Raw genomic sequence first — 20,214 nt, 5'->3', positions numbered from 1 at the left:
ATTATAGACGTGAGACAGCGTGCCCAGCCTGTTTTTGTTTGAGACAGTCTCATTCTGTTACCTAGGCTGGAGTACAGTGGAGTGATCTTGGCTCACTGCAGCCTTTGCCTCCCAGGCTCAAGCAATCCTCCTGCCTCAGCTTCCTGAGTAGCTGGGACTATAGGCACACCCCACCATGCCCGGCTAATTTATTTGTATATGTAGCAGGGGTGGTTTGTAGAGGAGGGGTCTCACCATGTTGTCCAGGCTATTCTGGAACTCCTGAGCTCAAATGATCCGCCCATCTCAGCCTCCCAAAGTGCTGGGATTGCAGGCATGAGCCACCACGCCCTGCCCATAAGCATTGTTTTAATGTGTTTTTTGAAAAATTACTTCTTTTTGTTGTCCTTAGGATCTAGTGATTCTGTATTTATGTGTGTTTGTGTGTGCGTGTGTGTGTATATATATATATTTGAGACTGAGTCTCGCTCTGTCACCCAGGCTGGAGTGCAGTGGTGTGATCTCAGCTCACTGCAAACTCTGCCTCTGGGGTTCAAGCAATTCTGCCTCAGCCTCCAAGTAGCTGGGATTACAGCTGCCAGCCAGCATGCCCAGCTAATTTTTGTATTTTTAGTAGAGATGGGGTTTCACCATGTTGGCCAGGCTGGTCTGGAACTCCTGACCTCAAGTGATCCACCCGCCTCGGCCTCCCAAAGTGCTGGAATCACAGACGTGAGCCACCATGCCCAGTCCATCCAAATCTTAATTAGTGTTTTCCATCCATTTGTCCCTTCCTCCATCTTGCAAGGACCCTAGAGTCAGACTTCCTGGATTCTAAATCCTAATTCCACCATTTAGTAGCTCTGTGACTGGAACACTTTATTTAATCTCTTTTTCTGAGAGTCCTCTTCTGTAAAACATGGATAGTAATTACATATACTTGAGATTTATTAAAATAATTAAATGAGTAATTTCTTTATATATTTTTTTTCTCTTCTGAATTTATCTTTCATTCTTCTTTGTTTTCTGAGACGGAGTCTTGCTCTGTCGCCCAGGCTGGAATGCAATGGCATGATCTTGGCTCACTGCAACCTCCACCTCCCAGGTTCAAGCGATTCTCCTGTCTCAGCCTCCCGAATAGTTGGGAATACAGGCACGTGCCACCATTCCCGGCAAATTTTTTGTATTTTTAGTAGAGCCGGGGTTTTACCATGTTGGCCAGGCTGGTATTGAACCCCTAACCTTGTGATCCATCCTCCTTGGCCTCCCAAAGCGCTAGGATTACAGGCGTGAGCCACTGCACCCGGCCTATCTTTCATTCTTCTTCACCAGTTCTTCTTTAAAAAAAATCTACTCCAACGAAACCATATTGTCTGAAAAACCTTTGTAGTACAGAGTTAAAATATACTCTATAGTTTGTGGTTCTAAAGTGTTTGACTCAAAGTTTAAAAATCCGTATTGCTAATTGGTAGCTTTTGTGTGGTATATACAACAGAATTTTAAAAGTCTTCCAGGCATGGTGGCTCACACCTGTAATTCCAGCACTTTGGGAGGCTGAGGTGGGAGGATCACCTGAGCCCAGCAGTTAGAGGCTGCACAGAGTGAGACCCTGTCTCATAAAAAATAAAAATAAAGTTTATTTTATTTATTTATTTGTTTTGAGACAGAGTCTCATTCTGTTGTCCAGGCTGGAGTGCAGTGTTGTGATCTCAGCTCACTCCAGCTTCCACCTCCTGGGTTCGAGTGAGTCTCCTGCCTCAGTCTCCCAAGTAGCTGGGATTACAGGCCTGCATCAACACGCCCGGCTAATTTTTGTATTTTCAGTGGAGACGGGGTTTCAGCATGTTGGCCAGGCTGGTCTTGAACTCCTGACCTCAGGTGATCCACCCGCCTCACCCTCCCAAAGTGCTGGGATTATAGGCGTGAGCCATTGTGCCCAGTTTAAAATAAATTTTAAAGCCTTCATTGGTCAGCATTTCTTGATTACATCTCTTTCTCCTTTAGGTCACAGCAGTTGCACAACAGAATCAAGGAGAGGTCCCCGAACCCCAAGATATGAAAGTGGCTGAGGTTCTCTTTGATGCTGCAGATGCGAATGCCATTGAGGAAGTAAACCTTGCTTATGAGAACGTCAAGGAAGTGGACGGGCTGGATGTTTCTAAAGAGGGCACGGAAGCCTGGGAGGCTGCGATGAAGAGGTACGATGAGAGGATCGACAGAGTGGAGACCCGGATCACTGCTCGCCTTCGAGATCAACTTGGCACAGCCAAGAATGCCAACGAGATGTTCAGGATTTTCTCGAGGTTTAATGCACTGTTTGTCAGACCTCACATCCGTGGGGCCATTCGCGAATACCAGACCCAGCTGATCCAGCGTGTGAAAGATGACATCGAGTCTCTTCACGACAAGTTCAAGGTCCAGTACCCACAGAGTCAGGCTTGTAAGATGAGTCACGTTCGTGACTTGCCCCCCGTGTCGGGGTCTATCATCTGGGCTAAACAGATCGACAGGCAGCTGACAGCCTACATGAAGCGGGTGGAAGATGTCCTTGGCAAGGGCTGGGAAAATCACGTGGAGGGGCAGAAGCTGAAGCAGGATGGAGACAGCTTCCGTATGAAGCTTAACACACAGGAGATCTTTGATGACTGGGCAAGGAAGGTGCAGCAGCGCAACCTCGGTGTCTCGGGGCGCATTTTCACTATTGAAAGTACTCGGGTTCGGGGCCGAACTGGAAATGTGCTTAAGCTGAAAGTTAACTTTCTTCCTGAGATTATCACACTATCCAAAGAAGTCCGGAACCTCAAGTGGCTTGGTTTCCGAGTCCCACTGGCGATTGTGAACAAAGCCCATCAGGCAAACCAGCTTTACCCATTTGCCATCTCACTGATCGAGAGCGTTCGTACCTATGAACGGACCTGCGAGAAGGTGGAGGAGCGGAACACCATTTCGCTTTTGGTGGCTGGCTTGAAAAAGGAAGTGCAGGCCCTGATCGCAGAAGGCATTGCGTTGGTGTGGGAATCCTACAAACTTGACCCGTATGTACAGCGCTTAGCAGAGACTGTCTTCAACTTCCAAGAAAAGGTATGCTCTCGTGTAATCCTCAGGTGTCCTGGTAATGAATGAGGCACGGTAATAGCGAGCTCAGCTAAAACACCAGGTCTCCCGAAGAAGGCATGCATAGTTGATGCAGCATACGGCCGTGTGAGCTGCAAGGGAGGACGACCCTTTGTACTCACCAGGCTGTTAGATGGTGCTAGGGCTTCAGGGAGGCCATTAAGTAACAACCTGAGTTTAGAAACAAGTGGAGAGCTAAAGGACACAGGAGTCTGACAGAGAGCAGAATGCAGTGTTATTGCTGATGCAGCTGAATGCAGAGCAGGCTCTAGGTCTGCAGCCATGGAGGCCTGCTAATGACCTACCCAGAGCCCGCGGCTGCCAGCAGAGCAGATGCATACGACAGCAAGGCTGGCTCACCAGTCACAGGAGGAGCTGAACAGAGCACGTTTGTTTCCTTCTCCCACATTTACCCGTCAGAGGCCACCCCTTCCGTGAGTGGGAGTAAGGGAAGCGAAGCTGGGGAGGCTCCATGCATTTTCCTTCCCTCTGCAAGGACATGCGAGTGGAGGTTAGTGTTCTCACCCCAGCAGCTAGGATTAGCTACTTATGGAAGAACTGCCTGGAGCATTTGTCAATTTATAATACTCGAGGAGAACGTTGTGTGAGAATAAAGGAACAGAGTGTGAGTGGGTGTTTTAAATATTAAATATTTCTTCCTTCAGGTGGATGATCTGCTGATCATTGAAGAAAAAATAGACCTAGAGGTCCGTTCCTTGGAAACTTGTATGTATGACCATAAGACATTCTCAGAGATCTTGAACAGAGTCCAGAAAGCAGTGGATGACTTAAATCTGCACTCCTATTCCAATTTGCCCATCTGGGTCAACAAGCTTGACATGGAGGTAAGGGTTAGAATTTGCTTGCGTGTTCCTCCTTCTTCTTCTGCTTACCCTCCAGTAAGTTTATTAGTTTGTCACTAAAAAGTATTTTTCCCTGGAAATTATCTGTGATAGTTCACTTCCTCTCCAAAATCTCTCTCATTTAACTAATGATAGAACTGAATTGTGGCCAGGCACAGTGGCTCATCACGCCTGTAATCCTAGCATTTTGAGAGGCCGAGGCAGGCAGATCGCTTGAGCCCAGGAGTTCAAGACCAGCATGGGCAACATAGCAAGACCCTATCTCTACTATAAATACAAAAACTAGCCAGGTGTGGTGACGAGCACCTGTAGTCCCAGCTACTCAGGAAGCTGAGGCGGGAGATCACTTGAGCCCAGGAGGCGGAGGTTGCAGTGAGCCGAGATTGCACCACTGCACTCCAGCCTGTGTGGCAGAGTGAGACCCTGTCACACACACAAAAAAGGAACTGAATTATGATACTGCATGTCAGTACTCACATCAAGTTTAAGTTGGAAGCAGGGAGACAAGAGGGAGGAGAAAGTGCTCCCTTTATTTGCTGGATATTTGATAACTTCCTATTTGCCCTTCCTTGCTTTTCTGCACACTTACCAATCCATTCCTTTTCTCATTGGTGGACTTCAGAGAGCACGCCAGAGGAGAGTGCTGGGGAGGAGGATATTTTATAGCAGAGGTTACAGGTTGTGAAGGATTGGTGATTCGGTATCCAAAGATGGAGAACACAGCCTAACAAGTGATCTGCAGCTGGGAGAAAGTGAGATTCTGAGAAGAGAGAGATGAAGGCTTATAGTTAAGAACTGTGTATCTTTGATCTGAAACACCTACCACTTTCTAATTAACTTGCTTTGTGAGCTAACTTTTAGAAGAAACACTATTCTCTGATATAACATTGTCTGTAGATTGAAAGAATATTGGGCGTCCGTCTGCAAGCTGGCCTAAGAGCTTGGACCCAGGTTCTTCTTGGACAAGCTGAAGATAAAGCAGAAGTTGACATGGACACGGATGCTCCACAAGTTAGTCACAAGCCTGGTGGAGAGCCAAAGATCAAAGTGAGTACTTCTGTGGCATTCTATTTGCTAGTAAGTACAATAACAAAACTCTCCCGTTAAAAAGCACCTATGAAAAGGTCACTTAGTGTGGACACCTGGCAGATGCCACCTTAACCAGGTGATGAAGGTCAGCCTCACCCGGGCGATGTGCAGGTGTCATGTGCCCTCCGATGTGATGTGATGGGAAGGGAAGGGCAGGTCACCTCTGCGCTCCTTTTCCAAAATCCCTCACTCTCATGCGAGATGTTAACATTAGAGAAAGCTGGTGGAGGATATGTGGAAACTCCTTGTACTTCCCTTGCAACTCTCCTGTAAGTCTAAAATAATTATTTTAAGTCCTAAAAAATGAAAAATTAAATTTTAGAAAAGAAAACTACACTGTGGAAAAAAATGTCTTACCCAACATTCATGCAGTAAATTATTTCAAGAACTGCAGGTAATCCACCAGAAGAAAGTGTTCAGACCATGACGTTGAAACGTACTCTACTGTTTTAACAAAGGTCTCAGTCCACATCCCTGGGAAGAAGGTGGCACACGGTGGCCACCGCACAGAGTAGTAGTCTGTGCCTCCCGAGCCATCTCTTCCCCATTGGTGTGGAGCTTAGCAAGCTTTCTACACAACTGAATGCTTCTGTCAACTAGCACTGTGTAAGCAGGCCCTATCTGCTGCTGTTGGTGGTGGTTACGCAGGAATCCACCTTACAGTAAGTGTTTGTAGTATTTGTGTTATATTCACCAATAAAAAGGCCTCACAAAACAGTAAAATCTTTGATCTGGGAGAAACAGTTGGCCTTGTTTCCCTACCTACACTTTACCTTTTTATTTTTTTCCCTTACACTTGAAAAATGTTTTCATTTTTGAATATTTCTATTTTTACCTTTGGCTATTACTATTATTGGATATTCATCCCCAGAGCATACTTTTTAGAATACCAAGTCCCAGAGAAGCAAATGAGTGTTTCTGAATTGATACAATTACAGTCATGCACTGCATAATGACATTTCAGTCAACGACAGACCACATATACAATGGTGGTCCTGAAGATTACAATACCATATTTTTACTGTCCCTTTTCTTTTTCTTTTTTTTTTTTTTTTTTTTTGAGACGGAGTCTCGCTCTGTTGCCCAGGCTGGAGTGCAGTGGCCGGATCTCAGCTCACTGCAAGCTCCGCCTCCCGGGTTTACACCATTCTCCTGTCTCAGCCTCCCGTTACTGTCCGTTTTCTATGTTGAAATATGTTTAGATACACAGATACTTACCATTGTGTTCCAGTTGCCTGCAGTATTCAGTACAGTACCATGCTGTGCAGATTTGCAGCCCAGGAGCAATCGGCCATGCCACGTAGCCTAGGTGGGCAGTCAGCTCTGTCAACTCGACTTGTGTAGGTACATGCTGTAGAGTTTGCACAGTGACAGAATCGCCTAACCGTGATTCTCAGAATGTGTCCCTGTTGTTCAGCAACACATGACTGTCTAGTGGAGACTAAGTTGGAATTCTTGTTTAGCTTAAAGCACTGGCAGGTGGCACAGACTTACCTGACCTTGGTCAACCTAAGTCATTGCCCGACAACTGATAACCTGACTTGTATCACTGCTTCAGTGGTGCTAGTTTCTCAGGCCTCAAGGTCATTATATTGAGACCGTCATATACTTATGTCCCATCAGATGAAGGTTCGTTGAGTACCTGTTATCCTTAGAGCACTTTCGTTATCCTTAGAGGACTCACTGGTTTCTTTTCATAAGGAAAAAGTCCCTCTTCTTAAAGAGCACTTTGCAGACGTTTCACTCCTTTTCCAGTAAGTTTGAGGTAGGAGCTTTTACCTTGTAGCAGAGCAGTATTAACATGTAGTTGGTTCACCTGGGAGACAAAGAGGCTGGCCGTGGGGCTGACCGTGTGGATGCAGGTCACACTGAGTATGGGAGAAGGTGTTGTGTAATGTGCTGAGGCGGCCACCTCAGTGGAGAAATGGAAAGACTCAATTTTAAGCTAATGTGAAATCAGAGAATCCTGTAATAAATAAATGCCTTAAGAGTATTCAAAATATGGCGGTGGCTCAAGCCTGTAATCCCAGCACTTTGGGAGGCCAAGACGGGTGGATCACGAGGTCAGGAGATCGAGACCATCCTGGCTAACACGGTGAAACCCCGTCTCTATTAAGAAATACAAAAAAAAAGTAGCCGGGCGTGGTGGCGGGCGCCTGTGGTCCCAGCTACTCGGGAGGCTGAGGCAGGAGAATGGCGGGAACCCGGGAGGCGGAGCTTGCAGTGAGCTGAGATCCGGCCACTGCACTCCAGCCTGGGCGACAGAGCGAGACTCCGTCTCAAAAAAAAAAAAAAAAAGAGTATTCAAAATATGCTTCCATATTTCAAAATATAAAATGTAACATGACAGGAGATTTTGCGTTTGACATTGGGTCTGGGAAGGAAGGGCCAGACCTTGGAACCTTTGGAAGCTGCTGTCACAGGTCTTGCAAGGCTAGGCCTAGGCTTTGGTCTAAAAGGAACATTTAAAAAGTTGCCCTGTAAAGTTATTTGGTGTCATTGACCAATTGCATTCCTGCTAAAAAGCAAGTGGCATCGTTGCCTGGATAATAGAGGATGTGTTTCAGCCCTGAGATGTTCGAGTTGAAGAGCTCAGTTTTCCCTGAGCATTTCTCTATTTTTCCAGTTATTCCCGAAATTTCTATGTATTATGTTTTTGGGGAAGTGAGGTGTGCTCAGTTTTTTAATCTAACAACTAGTTTTGGGGACTTGCCCACATCTCTGGAATTTGAATGGGGATTGTATCCCATTTTACTGTCTTTTAGATTTACATTTACCATGTTTCTCTTCTCTGTTCCCCTTGCCCACTGGGGACTCCTCTTTGGCTCCTTGAAGTTTGATGCTTAGAGTTGGAAGTCCAGCAGGCAGGTGATCATGCTGCAAGCTCTTTCTGGACCTCTGGCAAAGGGAGTGGTCAGTGAAGGCCATCGTTACCTTGGGATCTGCCAGACTGGGGTGTTTTCAGTGTCTGCTGTCCACAGCTCTCCACTGTAATCCGAATACTTTGCCGTGCACTAATCTCTTTGGAGATAAAATTCATTAGTGTGTTACTAAATGTTAATTTTCTTTTGCAGAAAATACAGTACCGTGTCTTAATTAATTATTAATATTTAAAATATTTCATTCCTTAACTCCCTCATTTGCTTTGCCCACAGCCTATTCAGTTCCTTTTTTGGCAGGATTCTGCAAAATGTGTCTCACCCGCTACTGAGATTGTTCAGCCTCTGATGTATTTGTATTGATTTGTTTCTGGTGGTAGCTTGTCCTGAAATGTGTGTAGAAAGCAAGTGTTGTATAATAAAATTGTTGTGTAGTGCGTGCTGTGTGGAGTTCGGAGGAAACCAGACTCAGTGATTAACGGTGCCAGAAAATGCGAGTGGCCAGCCATGGTTCAGACGGCAGTAGTGCTGTTCCTCTTGTGTGGCCTCTTAGACTTCTGTTGCCCTAAAATTCCGTTTTATTGAGAACCCATTTTTCCACCTGGTCTTTCTTGACAGGGTTTTTTTCTATTTTAAACAGTTTCTAAGTAAAATTCTGTATTTCAAGAGTGAAAAAAAAAACCCACACACACACAAATTAGCTGGGCATGGTGGTACGTGCCTGTAGTCCCAGCTTCTTGGGAGGCTGAGGCAGGAGAATGGCTTGAACCCGGAGGCGGAGCTTGCAGTGAGCCGAGATGGTGCCACTGCACTCCAGCCTGGCAACAGAGTGAGACTCCGTCTCAAATAAAACAAAAATAAAACCAAAACAAAAATTAGCTGGGCGTGATGGTGCATGCCTGTGGTCCCAGCTACTTGGGGGGCCGAGGCAGGAGGATTGCTTGAGCCCAGAATGTCAAGTGAGCCATGTCGCCACAACACTCCAGCCTGGGTGAGAGAGTGAGACCCTATCTCAAGAAAACAAAAACCAAAGGACTTGGCATGGTGGCTCACGCCTGTAATCCCAACACTTTGGGAGGCTAAGGCAGGTGGATCACCTGAGATCAGGAGTTTTAGACCAGCCTGACCAACATGCTGAAACCCATCTGTACTAAAAATGTATAATTAGCTGGGTGTGGTGGCACATGCCCATAATCCCAGCTACTTGGGAGGCTTAGGAGAATCACTTGAACCCCGGAGACAGAGGTTGCAGTGAGCCAAGGTTGCACCATTGCACTGCAGCCTGGGCAATTTCTGTCTTAAAACAAAAAAAATTGTATTGCAATAGATTGCTGAGTAAAAAATGAAACCTTTCTTTCACAGAATGTTGTTCATGAGCTAAGAATAACCAATCAGGTAATCTACTTGAATCCGCCAATTGAAGAGTGCAGATACAAGCTGTATCAGGAAATGTTTGCCTGGAAGATGGTTGTCCTGTCTCTCCCCAGGATCCAGAGTCAGAGGTACCAGGTAAGCCTTTGGCGACTTGAAGCACACGCCTCTGACCAGGCTTCTCATGGGCTCGTGATACCACTTCTTCATGGGGCTTCTTTACATAAGCTCTTGATGTTGTTTACAAACTCCAGACATCCCAGGGGAAAGTTAGGGAGGCTTTTTGTGCCCTGACCTTTTTTTCCAGCTAGTTACTTGGCATTTGTAGCTTGGTCTCAGTAGTCTCTTTGAACTTCTGTCCATGAGCTTCTTTGGGAATCTCAATTCCTGCTTCTCTCTCTCCTCCCCACCTCCCACTTTTTATTAGGGGAATTTTAAAACGTACACAAAAGTTGAGGGAATCAAGAGCCCCCCACCACACAGCTTTATCAATATGTGGCCAATGTTATTTATATTTTCTTCCCTACCTCTCCACCCCCACCAGATTATCTTAAAGCAAATCTCAGATATAATATACTCGTGGTAAATTTTTAGAGCAAAAGGAAAGCTCAAAAGACCATTTAGTCCCCAGTGTCACTTCTAAACAGAACCAGTGGCTTTCAATAAAAAGATGGCACAACTTCTGCTATTGCAGACTCTTCCAGAATTTAGTGATCTTGTTAAGACATTATCCCTTTTCTTAACTTTGAACATAAACTCAGATCTTTTAGGATTTTTTTTGAGGTAGTTAATTGCCTATGGCTAAAATCATGGTAGTGTTTCACCTAATCACCTAATGCTGGGCACTGTCCAGCTAATCAGAGCCAAGCTCTGGATATTGGCTTCTGCCCTTCAAGGAGTCCACATACAATCCTTAGCATCTTTCTCATCATGCTTCTGTTTTTAACCAGCCTCATTTCTGTTTGCATCATTCTCTTGCTTATCTCCAAATTTAACAAACTAAAGCCAGCAGTCTCCTTGTTCCCTAGAGCCCATCCCCTCACTCTTGTTCAGCTGTTCTTCCCTCTCTTCTGGGTCTTCTTTCAGTACCTAAACGGGACCCCACGTCCCCTGCAATCTTCATAAGGAAGCTCCCTTCTCGGGCACTCATCCAGCCTCCTCCAGCACTGCTCTGTGTGATCGCCCGTGGTCCCACCCTGCTGACTAGTGGGCTTCTCTGTCCTTGCCTCACCTCTTAACTGCAGGATTTGATGGAAGCTGCCTCCTGCGTGATGCACTGGACTCTTCAGAACACCGTGCCTCCTGGTTCTCCTCCCACTTCAGTGGCTAGTCTCCTTTATTGGTTCCTCTTTTGCCTTCCCCTTAAACTCCCTCTAAATGTTCCATTCCCTCTCCACTCCTGTGCACCGTCTTTATGGTCTCATCTAGTCTTATTGACTTTAAATGCCACCTGCAAGCTGACAGCTCTGTGTTCATATCTCCAGCTGACCTTTTCTCCCGATCCAGGCTTGTCTGGCCAGCTGCCAGCATGGCATCTCCACTTGGCTGTCTGGGAGTGGCGTCACACTGAGCACCTCTTGAGCCTTGCCTCCCCGAGTTTGATCTTCCCTCAGTCTTTCACTTCCCATCCTTCAGCTCATTCAGGCCAAAAATCGTGGTGTTGTCCTTGACTCCTATTGTGTGTCTCTTGAAAATGAATGCTGAGCTGTTCACTGGACCCACTCCGTACAAGATACCATCACCTCTCACTTGAATTATTAATGTTCCCTCCTATCTGTTCTCTCTGCCTTTGCCTCCCTAAAATCTGTTTTCAACACAGCAGCCAAAGCAAGTCTTAGATTCTGAGTCAATCCTGACACTCTTTTCAGAGCCCTTGAATGACTTCCTATCTCACGCATGAAAACCAAAGCCCCAGTGGCTTGCTGGGCCCCGTGTAATGTGCTGCTTATTGTTTCTCTGACTTCAGCTGCTGCTGCTGCTTCCTTCACTGGCTCTGCCCCGTCACACTGCAGTCTTGCTGGTCCTCAAACATGCTGGTAGACTCTTGCCCCTACGCCTTCACATTTGTTGATCTCAACTCAGAATCCTTGGCGGCAAATATTCACAACTTACCCCTCCCCTCTTCCTGGTTTCTCGCAACTTTCCCCTTCTCAGCGAGGCCTTTCCTGACCTCACTATTGAAAATGCAGCCTTCAGGCCGGGCGCGGTGGCTCAAGCCTGTAATCCCAGCACTTTGGGAGGCCGAGACGGGTGGATCACGAGGTCAGGAGATCGAGACCATCCTGGCCAACACGGTGAAACCCCGTCTCTACTAAAAAATACGAAAAACTAGCCAGGCAAGATGGCGGGTGCCTGTAGTCCCAGCTGCTCGGGAGGCTGAGGCAGGAGAATGGTGTGAACCCGGGAGGCGGAGATCCGGCCACTGCACCCCAGCCTGGGCGGCAGAGCGAGACGCCGTCTCAAAAAAAAAAAAAAAAAAAAAAAAGGAAAATGCAGCCTTCCCCGTGCTGCGCCCACACTCCCTCTCCTCCTCACTCTGCTCCATAGTTCCCTCTCACCACCTGACATTCTGGCTGTTTTGCTTATTCCCTAATCACATCTCTCCTCCCGTAGAGTGTAAGCAAGCAGGGGTTTTTTTATCTGCTTTTTGTACCTAGAATAGTGTCTGGCACATAACAGGCACTCAGTTAAAATGAGCAAATGGCTTCATGCACTCTTCAGCTGTTTTTGCATTGCCACATTTCTCTGTTGTCATTAATGTGTCTTGTATTGGTTTGATGAATTAAATATAAGTAGGCTTTCTGGTTACTTGTGGCCAGGGTAAGTGGATGTTACCCCTTAAATGCCATTTTGGCCATGAGCTTTTTTTCAGTTCATTTTATTTAAGTAAAAGGTGACACTTAGATTACCGCTTTCATATACACTACTTGCATTCATTTCGGCTTTGGTTGGCCAGGTGGGTGTACATTACGAATTGACTGAGGAAGAGAAATTCTATCGGAATGCTTTAACACGGATGCCTGATGGCCCTGTTGCCCTGGAAGAGTCGTATTCTGCTGTCATGGGCATTGTAACTGAAGTTGAGCAATATGTCAAGGTAAGAAACTCCTAATTTCATTTAAATATGCATATGATCTATTCTAGACACTTAAGAGTACAAGATATAAAGAACATGGAGCTAAAAGGTCTTGACTGTATGTGTGGTTCGCTGGATTATATTTGCTCTTTCAAAGCAGAGAGTAAATGCTAGGATACATCTTTTGGAGTTTTAACCATGACATTCGAGAATAGTAAGTTTTATTCTTTTTTGATATGAAAATTCTGAGAATCTCAAATGAGAATTTCTCTAACAGTGGTGAAAGACATGAACCTTCTTAATGGAAAATGTGAACGTCAGAGGTGCTAGTATTCTACAAAATGAAAACTCAAACTATTATTTAACTGTGTTCTTCATTTGCAGGTTTGGCTTCAGTATCAGTGTTTATGGGATATGCAAGCTGAAAACATCTATAACAGACTTGGAGAAGATCTCAACAAATGGCAGGCTCTCCTGGTCCAAATAAGGAAGGCCAGAGGAACCTTTGACAATGCGGAAACCAAGAAAGAGTTTGGACCAGTAGTTATAGATTATGGCAAGGTGAGCACTGCTGTCTAGTTGAAAGGTATCAAGGGAAGTGTAAAAGCAATATTTCTGTTAGACTGATACTCATTGGAAGGATAAATGCCAGCAGAAAAGAGCTGATGATGTGTTGTGTGCTGTTTCACCCTCAGGTACAATCTAAGGTGAACTTGAAATATGACTCTTGGCATAAGGAGGTTCTTAGCAAATTTGGGCAGATGCTAGGATCAAACATGACGGAATTCCATTCCCAGATCTCAAAGGTGAGGACATAAGATTCTGTCTCTGTAACCAGTCTACTGGTAAACCCCGGCTCTCTGATGAAATGCTCCCCTCTCTCTGAACAGTCCCGCCAAGAGTTGGAGCAGCACTCAGTAGACACAGCCAGCACCTCCGATGCAGTGACCTTCATCACCTATGTGCAGTCTTTGAAACGGAAGATCAAGCAGTTTGAGAAGCAAGTTGAGGTGAGCTCTATGAATATTTAAAAATTTTCAGCTGGGCGCCATGACTCACGCCTGTAATCCCAGCAGTTTGGGAGGCCGAGGTGGGCGAATCACAAGGTCAGGAGATCAAGACCATCCTGGTTAATGCGGTAAAACCCCATCTCTACTAAAAATACAAAAAATTAGCCGGGTGTGGTAGCGGGTGCCTGTAGTCCCAGCTACTCGGGAGGCTGAGGCAGGAGAATGGCATGAACCTGAGAGGCGGAGCTTGCAGTGAGCCGAGATGGCGCCACTGCACTCCAGCCTGGGCAACAGAGAGCAAGACTGTCTCAAAAAAATAAATAAATAAAAATTTAAAAATCACACTAGATCTCTAGTTTAATTTGGCTTCTATAGTATTTTGCATTCTGAGAGAATGACCTGACTCAACCCTTAAGGCACTCTTTTCTTAGTATGGCCCACAGATCATCTCTATTACAACAGCCTGATGTGCTTGTTAAAACTCAGTGCAGGCCAGGCGTGGTGGCTCACGCCTGTGATCCCAGCACTTTGGGAGTCTGAGGTGGGCAGATCACCTGAAGTCAGGAGTTTGAGACCAGCCTGGTCAATATGGTAAAACCCCATCTCTACTAAAGATATACCAAAAATTACCTGAGTGTGGTGGCACGCGCCTGTAGTCCCAGCTACTCGGGAGGCTGAGGCAGGAGAATCGCTGGAAGCTGGGAGGTGGAGGTTGCAGTGAGCTGAGATCGTGCCAGTGCACTCCAGCCTGGGTGACAGAGCGAGACTCCATCTCAAAAAGCTAAATAAATAATGAAAAACTCAGTGCAGATACTTGGCATCTGGGTTTTTCTGTTTTTTGTTGTTGTTGTTTTCCGAGATGGAATCTCGCAGTGGTGCAATCTCGGCTTACTGCAACCTCTGCCTCCCAGGTTCAAGCAATTCTCCTGCCTCAGCCTCCCAAGTAGCTGGGATTACAGGCGCCCACCACCATGCCCAACTAGTTTTTGTATTTTTAGTAGAGACGGGGTTTCTCCATGTTGGCCAGGGTGGTCTCGAATTCCTGGCCTCAGGTGATCTGCCCGCCTTGACCTCCCAAAGTGCTGGGATTACAGGCGTGAGCCACCATGCCCGGCCAAGTATCCTTTTAATAACTTGGAATAAAGGGTGAAGCCCAGCTCTACCTTGCTTTGTATCCTGTCCGGGGCCATCTGGATGCAGTGGAGTGCAGCACCCAGACTAGCTGCAGTGGGCTCTCAGAGGAAGTCGCCCTCTGGCCATGATGTCTTAGGAGGAATGGTTTTAGGAGAAGAGCACATGTATTGATCTTGTGTGTTTTGTTTTGTTTGAGGCAGCATGTCACCTGTCACCCAGGCTGGAGTGCAGTGGCAGGATCCTAGCTCACTGCAGCCTCAATCTCCTCAAACCTCCTCAAATCTCCTCACATCTCCTCCTCAGCCTCTTGAGTAGCTGGGCTTACAGATACATGCCACCATGCCCGGCTGATTTTTTTATTTTTAAGTAGAAACGAAGTCCTGCCATGTTGCCCAGGCTGGTCTTAAACTCCTGGACTCAAGCAATCCACCCGCCTCAGCCTCCCAAAGTGCTGGGATTACAGGCGAGAACCACTGTGTCCGGCCAGTCTTGCATGTTTTATAGCTATCGAGTGCCTTCTCTTTCATGGGGCTCTAATTAATAATTTCTATCATTGTTATAGAAGAAAAAATTTGATTTATTTGTTAACTCTCAAAGCTCTACCGCAATGGCCAGCGCTTACTGGAAAAGCAAAGATTCCAGTTCCCACCTTCCTGGCTTTATATTGACAACATCGAGGGAGAGTGGGGAGCCTTCAATGACATCATGCGGCGAAAGGACTCTGCCATTCAGCAGCAGGTGGCAAACCTGCAAATGAAGATTGTCCAGGAGGATCGGGCCGTGGAAAGCCGCACCACCGACCTGCTGACTGACTGGGAGAAGACCAAGCCTGTCACGGTGAGTCCCGCCTGTTGGGGACCCAGGAGACTCCTCACCCAGCAGTGTGATTTGGTGACTTTCTTTCAAGCCTAAAAGTCCTTGCTGTGACTGAGCTTTCCAGTACTGAAGACTCTTTTCCTTTTTGTAGTTAAAAAAGCAGATGGAGATAGTAAATGTGAAAATATGAAGCCCAGCTTAGACCTCTTTTTACCCAGAATGGCATTCAGGAGCTGGTTTCACGGATTAAAGTTTTTCTGTTCTTAGATCATTCATTCTCTTACGTAGATATGCACAGAAATTAGAATTTAATTTCCTGTAGACAAAGGCCAAGCTTCCCACTGCTGCTGCTAGTTAATTTGATTTTGGTTGGATGGTCTCTGGTTTTGCCAGTGCTACTGGTGGGTAGTGGGGAGGCAGGTTCTGTTGCCATCGTTACCGTAGCCATTAAACCTGCCACCACTCAGAAACTGCCACATCCACTCTTCTTCTTGCATTCAAGCATTTATTGAGCACCAGCTGTGTTCCAGGCATTGTTCTAGGTCATGGAGATATAGCAGTGAGTGAAAAGGACAAGAGCCTCCTACCTTCATGGAGTCACACTCAGTGAGAGAGAGAAAAAATGAGCCAGAAGAGACAGGCAAGGCAGGTGGCAGTGCTGCTGCGACAGAAGTAGATGAGAGGACGCTGGCTTGGTGGCTACTGCCATGCCGGGGAGGGTGGTGTGGAAGGGGGCTGGCAACTCGTGCTGATGGCGGAGGCGATAGTAGATAATGGTGTGTTTGGTTTACTGGGAGTGGAATTCAAAATTGTATGTATTTTATGTTCTGCTCCCCTTGTTATTTGTATTGGTGGTTTCCTAAGGGCGCATGAAATTATCTGGAGAGCGTGTAAATGCAAATGCCTGGGCCCTCTCTTCTCTACATGCTGATCCCGTTGGGTTATCGTGGGTCCCAGGCGAGTGGTTTGTTTTCTTTCTAATTTTCAAATTTTTAAATTTTTATTTATTTATGGAATATAAGCATAGAAAAGACAAATGGAAAAGATGTGAACGTATTTTGAATATTAATCTTTTTCTCATTTGGGGATGTAAGTTTCCTACAGTAGGCCAGTGACAGATTGAGCCTTCCACAAAGATCTGCTGGTGAATGTCCCATCCTGCCGGTAACCGCTCCCGTGCTGCTGGGCCCCTCCCTGCGGGTTCTACTGTGTCCTTGGTTTTTAATTTTGATTTGATGGTCTCTGCTTTTGCCAGTGCTGCTATTGCTGCTAGGTTATGAGTGCTTGCTCCAGTGGAGGAGTTGAGTAGTAATAGCAAGATTCTGGTCATCAAAATTTGAATATTTTTTATCACCTCACCTTGGTGCCAGTAATGTGTTAGAGTTAAAATTTTTTTTTTTTTTTTTGAAACGGAGTCTTGCTCTGTCGCCCAGGCTGGAGTGCAGTGGCGCAATCTCAGCTCACTGCAGGCTCCACCTCCTGGGTTCACACCATTCTCCTGCCTCAGCCTCGCGAGTAGCTGGGACTACAGGCGCCTGCCACCACCCCTGGCAAATTTTTTGTATTTTTTAGTAGAGATGGGGTTTCACTGTGTTAGCCAGGATGGTCTCGATCTCCTGACCTCATGATCCACCCACCTCGGCCTCCCAAAGTGCTGGGATTACAGGCGTGAGCCACCACGCCCGGCCAAAAATTTTTTTTGAGGCAGCGTCTCCCTATGTCGCCCAGGCTGGAGTGCAGTGATGTGGTCATAGCTCATTGAAGCCTCTGTTTCCTGGGATCAAGCATTGTAGCTGGAACTACAGGCGTGCCCCGCCATACCCAGCTTACTGTTTATTTTTAGTAGAGATGAAGTCCCAGGCTGGTCTGAAACTCCTGAACTCAAGCAGTCTCCCTGCCTTCGCCTCCCAAAGTGATAGGATTACAGGCGTGAGCCACTGCGTCCAGCCTAAGGAAAATGTTTTTTGATATCTTGCCTTAGTAGAAAACAGCAATATTTTGTACACCTCTCAACAGTTATCAAAATGAAAAGGAAGTATGCCAATAGTAGTGTTAATGCTGAAGTAGAGTCTGTCTCTGGTGATTTCTCATTCTTCTCTTAGCGAGGTGACTGATGTGACAGCTGTGTTCTCTGGGGAGGATATGGCTGGCAGGCCCCGGGGGTTTGTCCTCTTGTATCACTGGGGATGTGCACTTGAGACCGAGTCTGTGCTGCCTCTTCTCCCACCTTCCAGGGTACTGAGTAAGACAATGGCTAAATCAAGAGATGCTCCACCATTCTATTTTATGTAAAATATTGATGTAAAAATTAAATTCACTACTGTACACACATCCAAAGTGGACATCTTGTTGAACGTTTCCTTATGAAGATGTGTGCAAAGAATCCGAAATGTCCAGAAGCCCTGTGGGCTCCATGCGCCGTCTTAAAGCCTCAGTGCTCACCCCTCCCGAGACGCTGTGCCCCAATTCTCTGTGCTCTGCTTTCAGGGCAACCTTCGCCCAGAAGAGGCACTTCAGGCTCTCACCATATATGAAGGGAAGTTTGGTAGGCTGAAGGACGACAGAGAGAAGTGTGCAAAGGCCAAGGAGGCGCTGGAATTGACAGATACTGGGCTTCTCAGTGGCAGTGAAGAGCGCGTGCAGGTACGAACCACTGGGGGAGGGGTGGAGAGTCCCGCTCCCCACCCGGACTCTGCCATTGACTTTGTTCATCTCCGGGGCCCTGCCAGATTCTGGGGCCATTTCTGTTTCCAAAGTCAACTGCTTTACTCCTCTCAATCACAGGTGGCCTTAGAAGAATTACAGGACCTCAAAGGCGTTTGGTCAGAACTTTCTAAGGTTTGGGAGCAAATCGATCAGATGAAGGAGCAACCCTGGGTTTCAGTACAGCCTCGAAAGGTATATCTCATGAAATCGGTGTTTGTGTATGTCTGTTTTAACAGTTACAGACCTTATTTAGGAACGTGACAAGCCAAGTTTGTGTATTTGTATTGTGAGTTCATAAGATGTCACTTAATGTCCTGCATGTCATTTACATTATTCGTCCAGAATATTGTAAAACTTATTTTGAAACCTTTTTTTTTTTTGAGACGGAGTCTTGCTCTGTCCCCCAGGCTGGAGTGCAGTGGCGCGATCTCGGCTCACTGCAAGCTCCGCCTCCTGGTTTCATGCCATTCTCCTGCCTCAGCCTCCTGAGTAGCTGGGACTACAGGCGCCCGCCACCGCGCCCGGCTAATTTTTTGTATTTTTAGTAGAGATGGGGTTTCACTGTGGTCTCGATCTCCTGACCTTGTGATCTGCCCACCTCGGCCTCCCAAAGTGCTGGGATTAGAGGCGTGAGCCACCGCGCCCGGCCTGAAACCATTTTTTAAAGAAATATTTCCATTTAAAGAAATGCCGGCAAGCTAAATAGCATCTTATGTTTCTCTCGACAGCTTCGACAAAATTTGGATGCCCTCCTGAACCAGCTGAAAAGCTTCCCTGCCCGATTGCGACAGTATGCATCCTATGAGTTTGTTCAGAGGCTTCTGAAAGGTTACATGAAGGTGGGTGACCAGTGTCACACGGTGATGAGTGTCCGTCAGAAATGCACCTGCACAGACACTTCGTTTACTTTCTCCACAGATAAACATGCTGGTGATTGAACTGAAATCTGAAGCACTTAAAGACCGCCATTGGAAACAGCTCATGAAAAGGCTTCATGTTAATTGGGTTGTTTCTGAGCTAACCCTTGGCCAAATCTGGGATGTTGACTTGCAGAAAAATGAAGCTATTGTCAAGGATGTACTGCTTGTGGCACAAGGGGAGATGGCTTTGGAAGAATTTTTGAAGCAGGCAAGTAATAAGACTGAACGGCTGCTTTTATGTTGTGTTCCGGGCTGTTACATGGATCTGAGCTATGTAAAAATGGAGCCTTGTCATCTGTGGTCCTTTTGGTTCTCATAGTGCTTGATCCCTTGTGCAACTAGTGGATGCCCACATATTGATAATGTGCGTCTTTCTGGTTTGAATTCAGATACGAGAAGTGTGGAATACTTATGAACTAGACTTGGTTAACTATCAGAACAAGTGCCGCTTGATCCGCGGCTGGGATGACCTCTTCAACAAGGTCAAAGAGCACATCAACAGCGTCTCAGCCATGAAGCTCTCTCCGTATTACAAGGTGCTGTCGCTGGGGAAGGAAGCTTGCCCTCCCCACCAGTGGTCTCCCACACTTTCACTGTAATACCTTTTCACTGACAGTTACTAGGTACCTGTTTTTTATTTTATTTTTTGAGACAGGGTCTCACTCTGTCTTCCACGCTGGAGTGCAGTGGTACGATCACAGCTCACTGCTGCAGCCTTGACTTCCTGGGCTCAAGTGATCCTCCCACCTCAGCCTCTAGGTAGTTGGGACCACAGGCACATGCCACCATACTGGGCTAACTTTTTGTTTTTTGTAGAGACAGCATCTCGCTATATTGCCCAGGCTGGTATTGAACTCATGGGCTTAAGCAGTCCTCCTGCATCGGCCTCCTGAAGTGCCAGGATTACAGGCGTGAGTCACCACAGCCAGCCAATACTTGTTTTTTTGTTTGCTTGCTTTTTTTTTTTTTTTTTGGGGGGGGTGGAGTCTCGCTCTCACCCAGGCTGGAGTGCAATGGCACCATCTCGGCTCACTGCAACCTCCGCCCCTGGGTTGAAGTGATTCTCCTGCCTCAGCCTCCCAAGTAGCTGGGATTACAGCTACGCGCCACCATACCTGGCTAATTTTTGTATTTTAGGTCGAGACAGAGTTTCACCATGTTGGCCAGGCTAGTCTCAAACTCCTGACCTCAAGTGATCCACCCACCTCGGCCTCCCAAAATGCTGGGATTACAGGTGTGAGCCACCTGCACCCATCT

The 20,214-nt window shown here is 46.5% G+C and overlaps 1 protein-coding gene across 1 annotated transcript in view; it reads left to right on the top strand.

Annotated features, from left to right (window-relative positions):
- DYNC1H1 (dynein cytoplasmic 1 heavy chain 1) overlaps positions 1 to 20,214 on the top strand; it is a 90,400-nt gene that overhangs the window by 19,876 nt on the left and 50,310 nt on the right. Inside the window, exons 8-21 of the mRNA XM_021941577.2 lie at positions 1,984 to 3,060; positions 3,759 to 3,938; positions 4,854 to 5,003; positions 9,287 to 9,433; positions 12,252 to 12,392; positions 12,756 to 12,932; positions 13,067 to 13,177; positions 13,262 to 13,381; positions 15,113 to 15,352; positions 17,819 to 17,974; positions 18,116 to 18,229; positions 18,766 to 18,876; positions 18,956 to 19,165; positions 19,347 to 19,493. Coding sequence (XP_021797269.1) covers positions 1,984 to 3,060; positions 3,759 to 3,938; positions 4,854 to 5,003; positions 9,287 to 9,433; positions 12,252 to 12,392; positions 12,756 to 12,932; positions 13,067 to 13,177; positions 13,262 to 13,381; positions 15,113 to 15,352; positions 17,819 to 17,974; positions 18,116 to 18,229; positions 18,766 to 18,876; positions 18,956 to 19,165; positions 19,347 to 19,493 — 3,081 coding nt within the window. The remainder of the gene's footprint in view (positions 1 to 1,983; positions 3,061 to 3,758; positions 3,939 to 4,853; positions 5,004 to 9,286; positions 9,434 to 12,251; positions 12,393 to 12,755; positions 12,933 to 13,066; positions 13,178 to 13,261; positions 13,382 to 15,112; positions 15,353 to 17,818; positions 17,975 to 18,115; positions 18,230 to 18,765; positions 18,877 to 18,955; positions 19,166 to 19,346; positions 19,494 to 20,214) is intronic.

Source organism: Papio anubis, chromosome 7, assembly GCF_008728515.1.
Source record: "Papio anubis isolate 15944 chromosome 7, Panubis1.0, whole genome shotgun sequence".
In the NCBI taxonomy this organism is placed as follows: Eukaryota; Metazoa; Chordata; class Mammalia; order Primates; family Cercopithecidae; genus Papio; species Papio anubis.
This window is presented reverse-complemented; position numbering and strand designations above follow the sequence as displayed.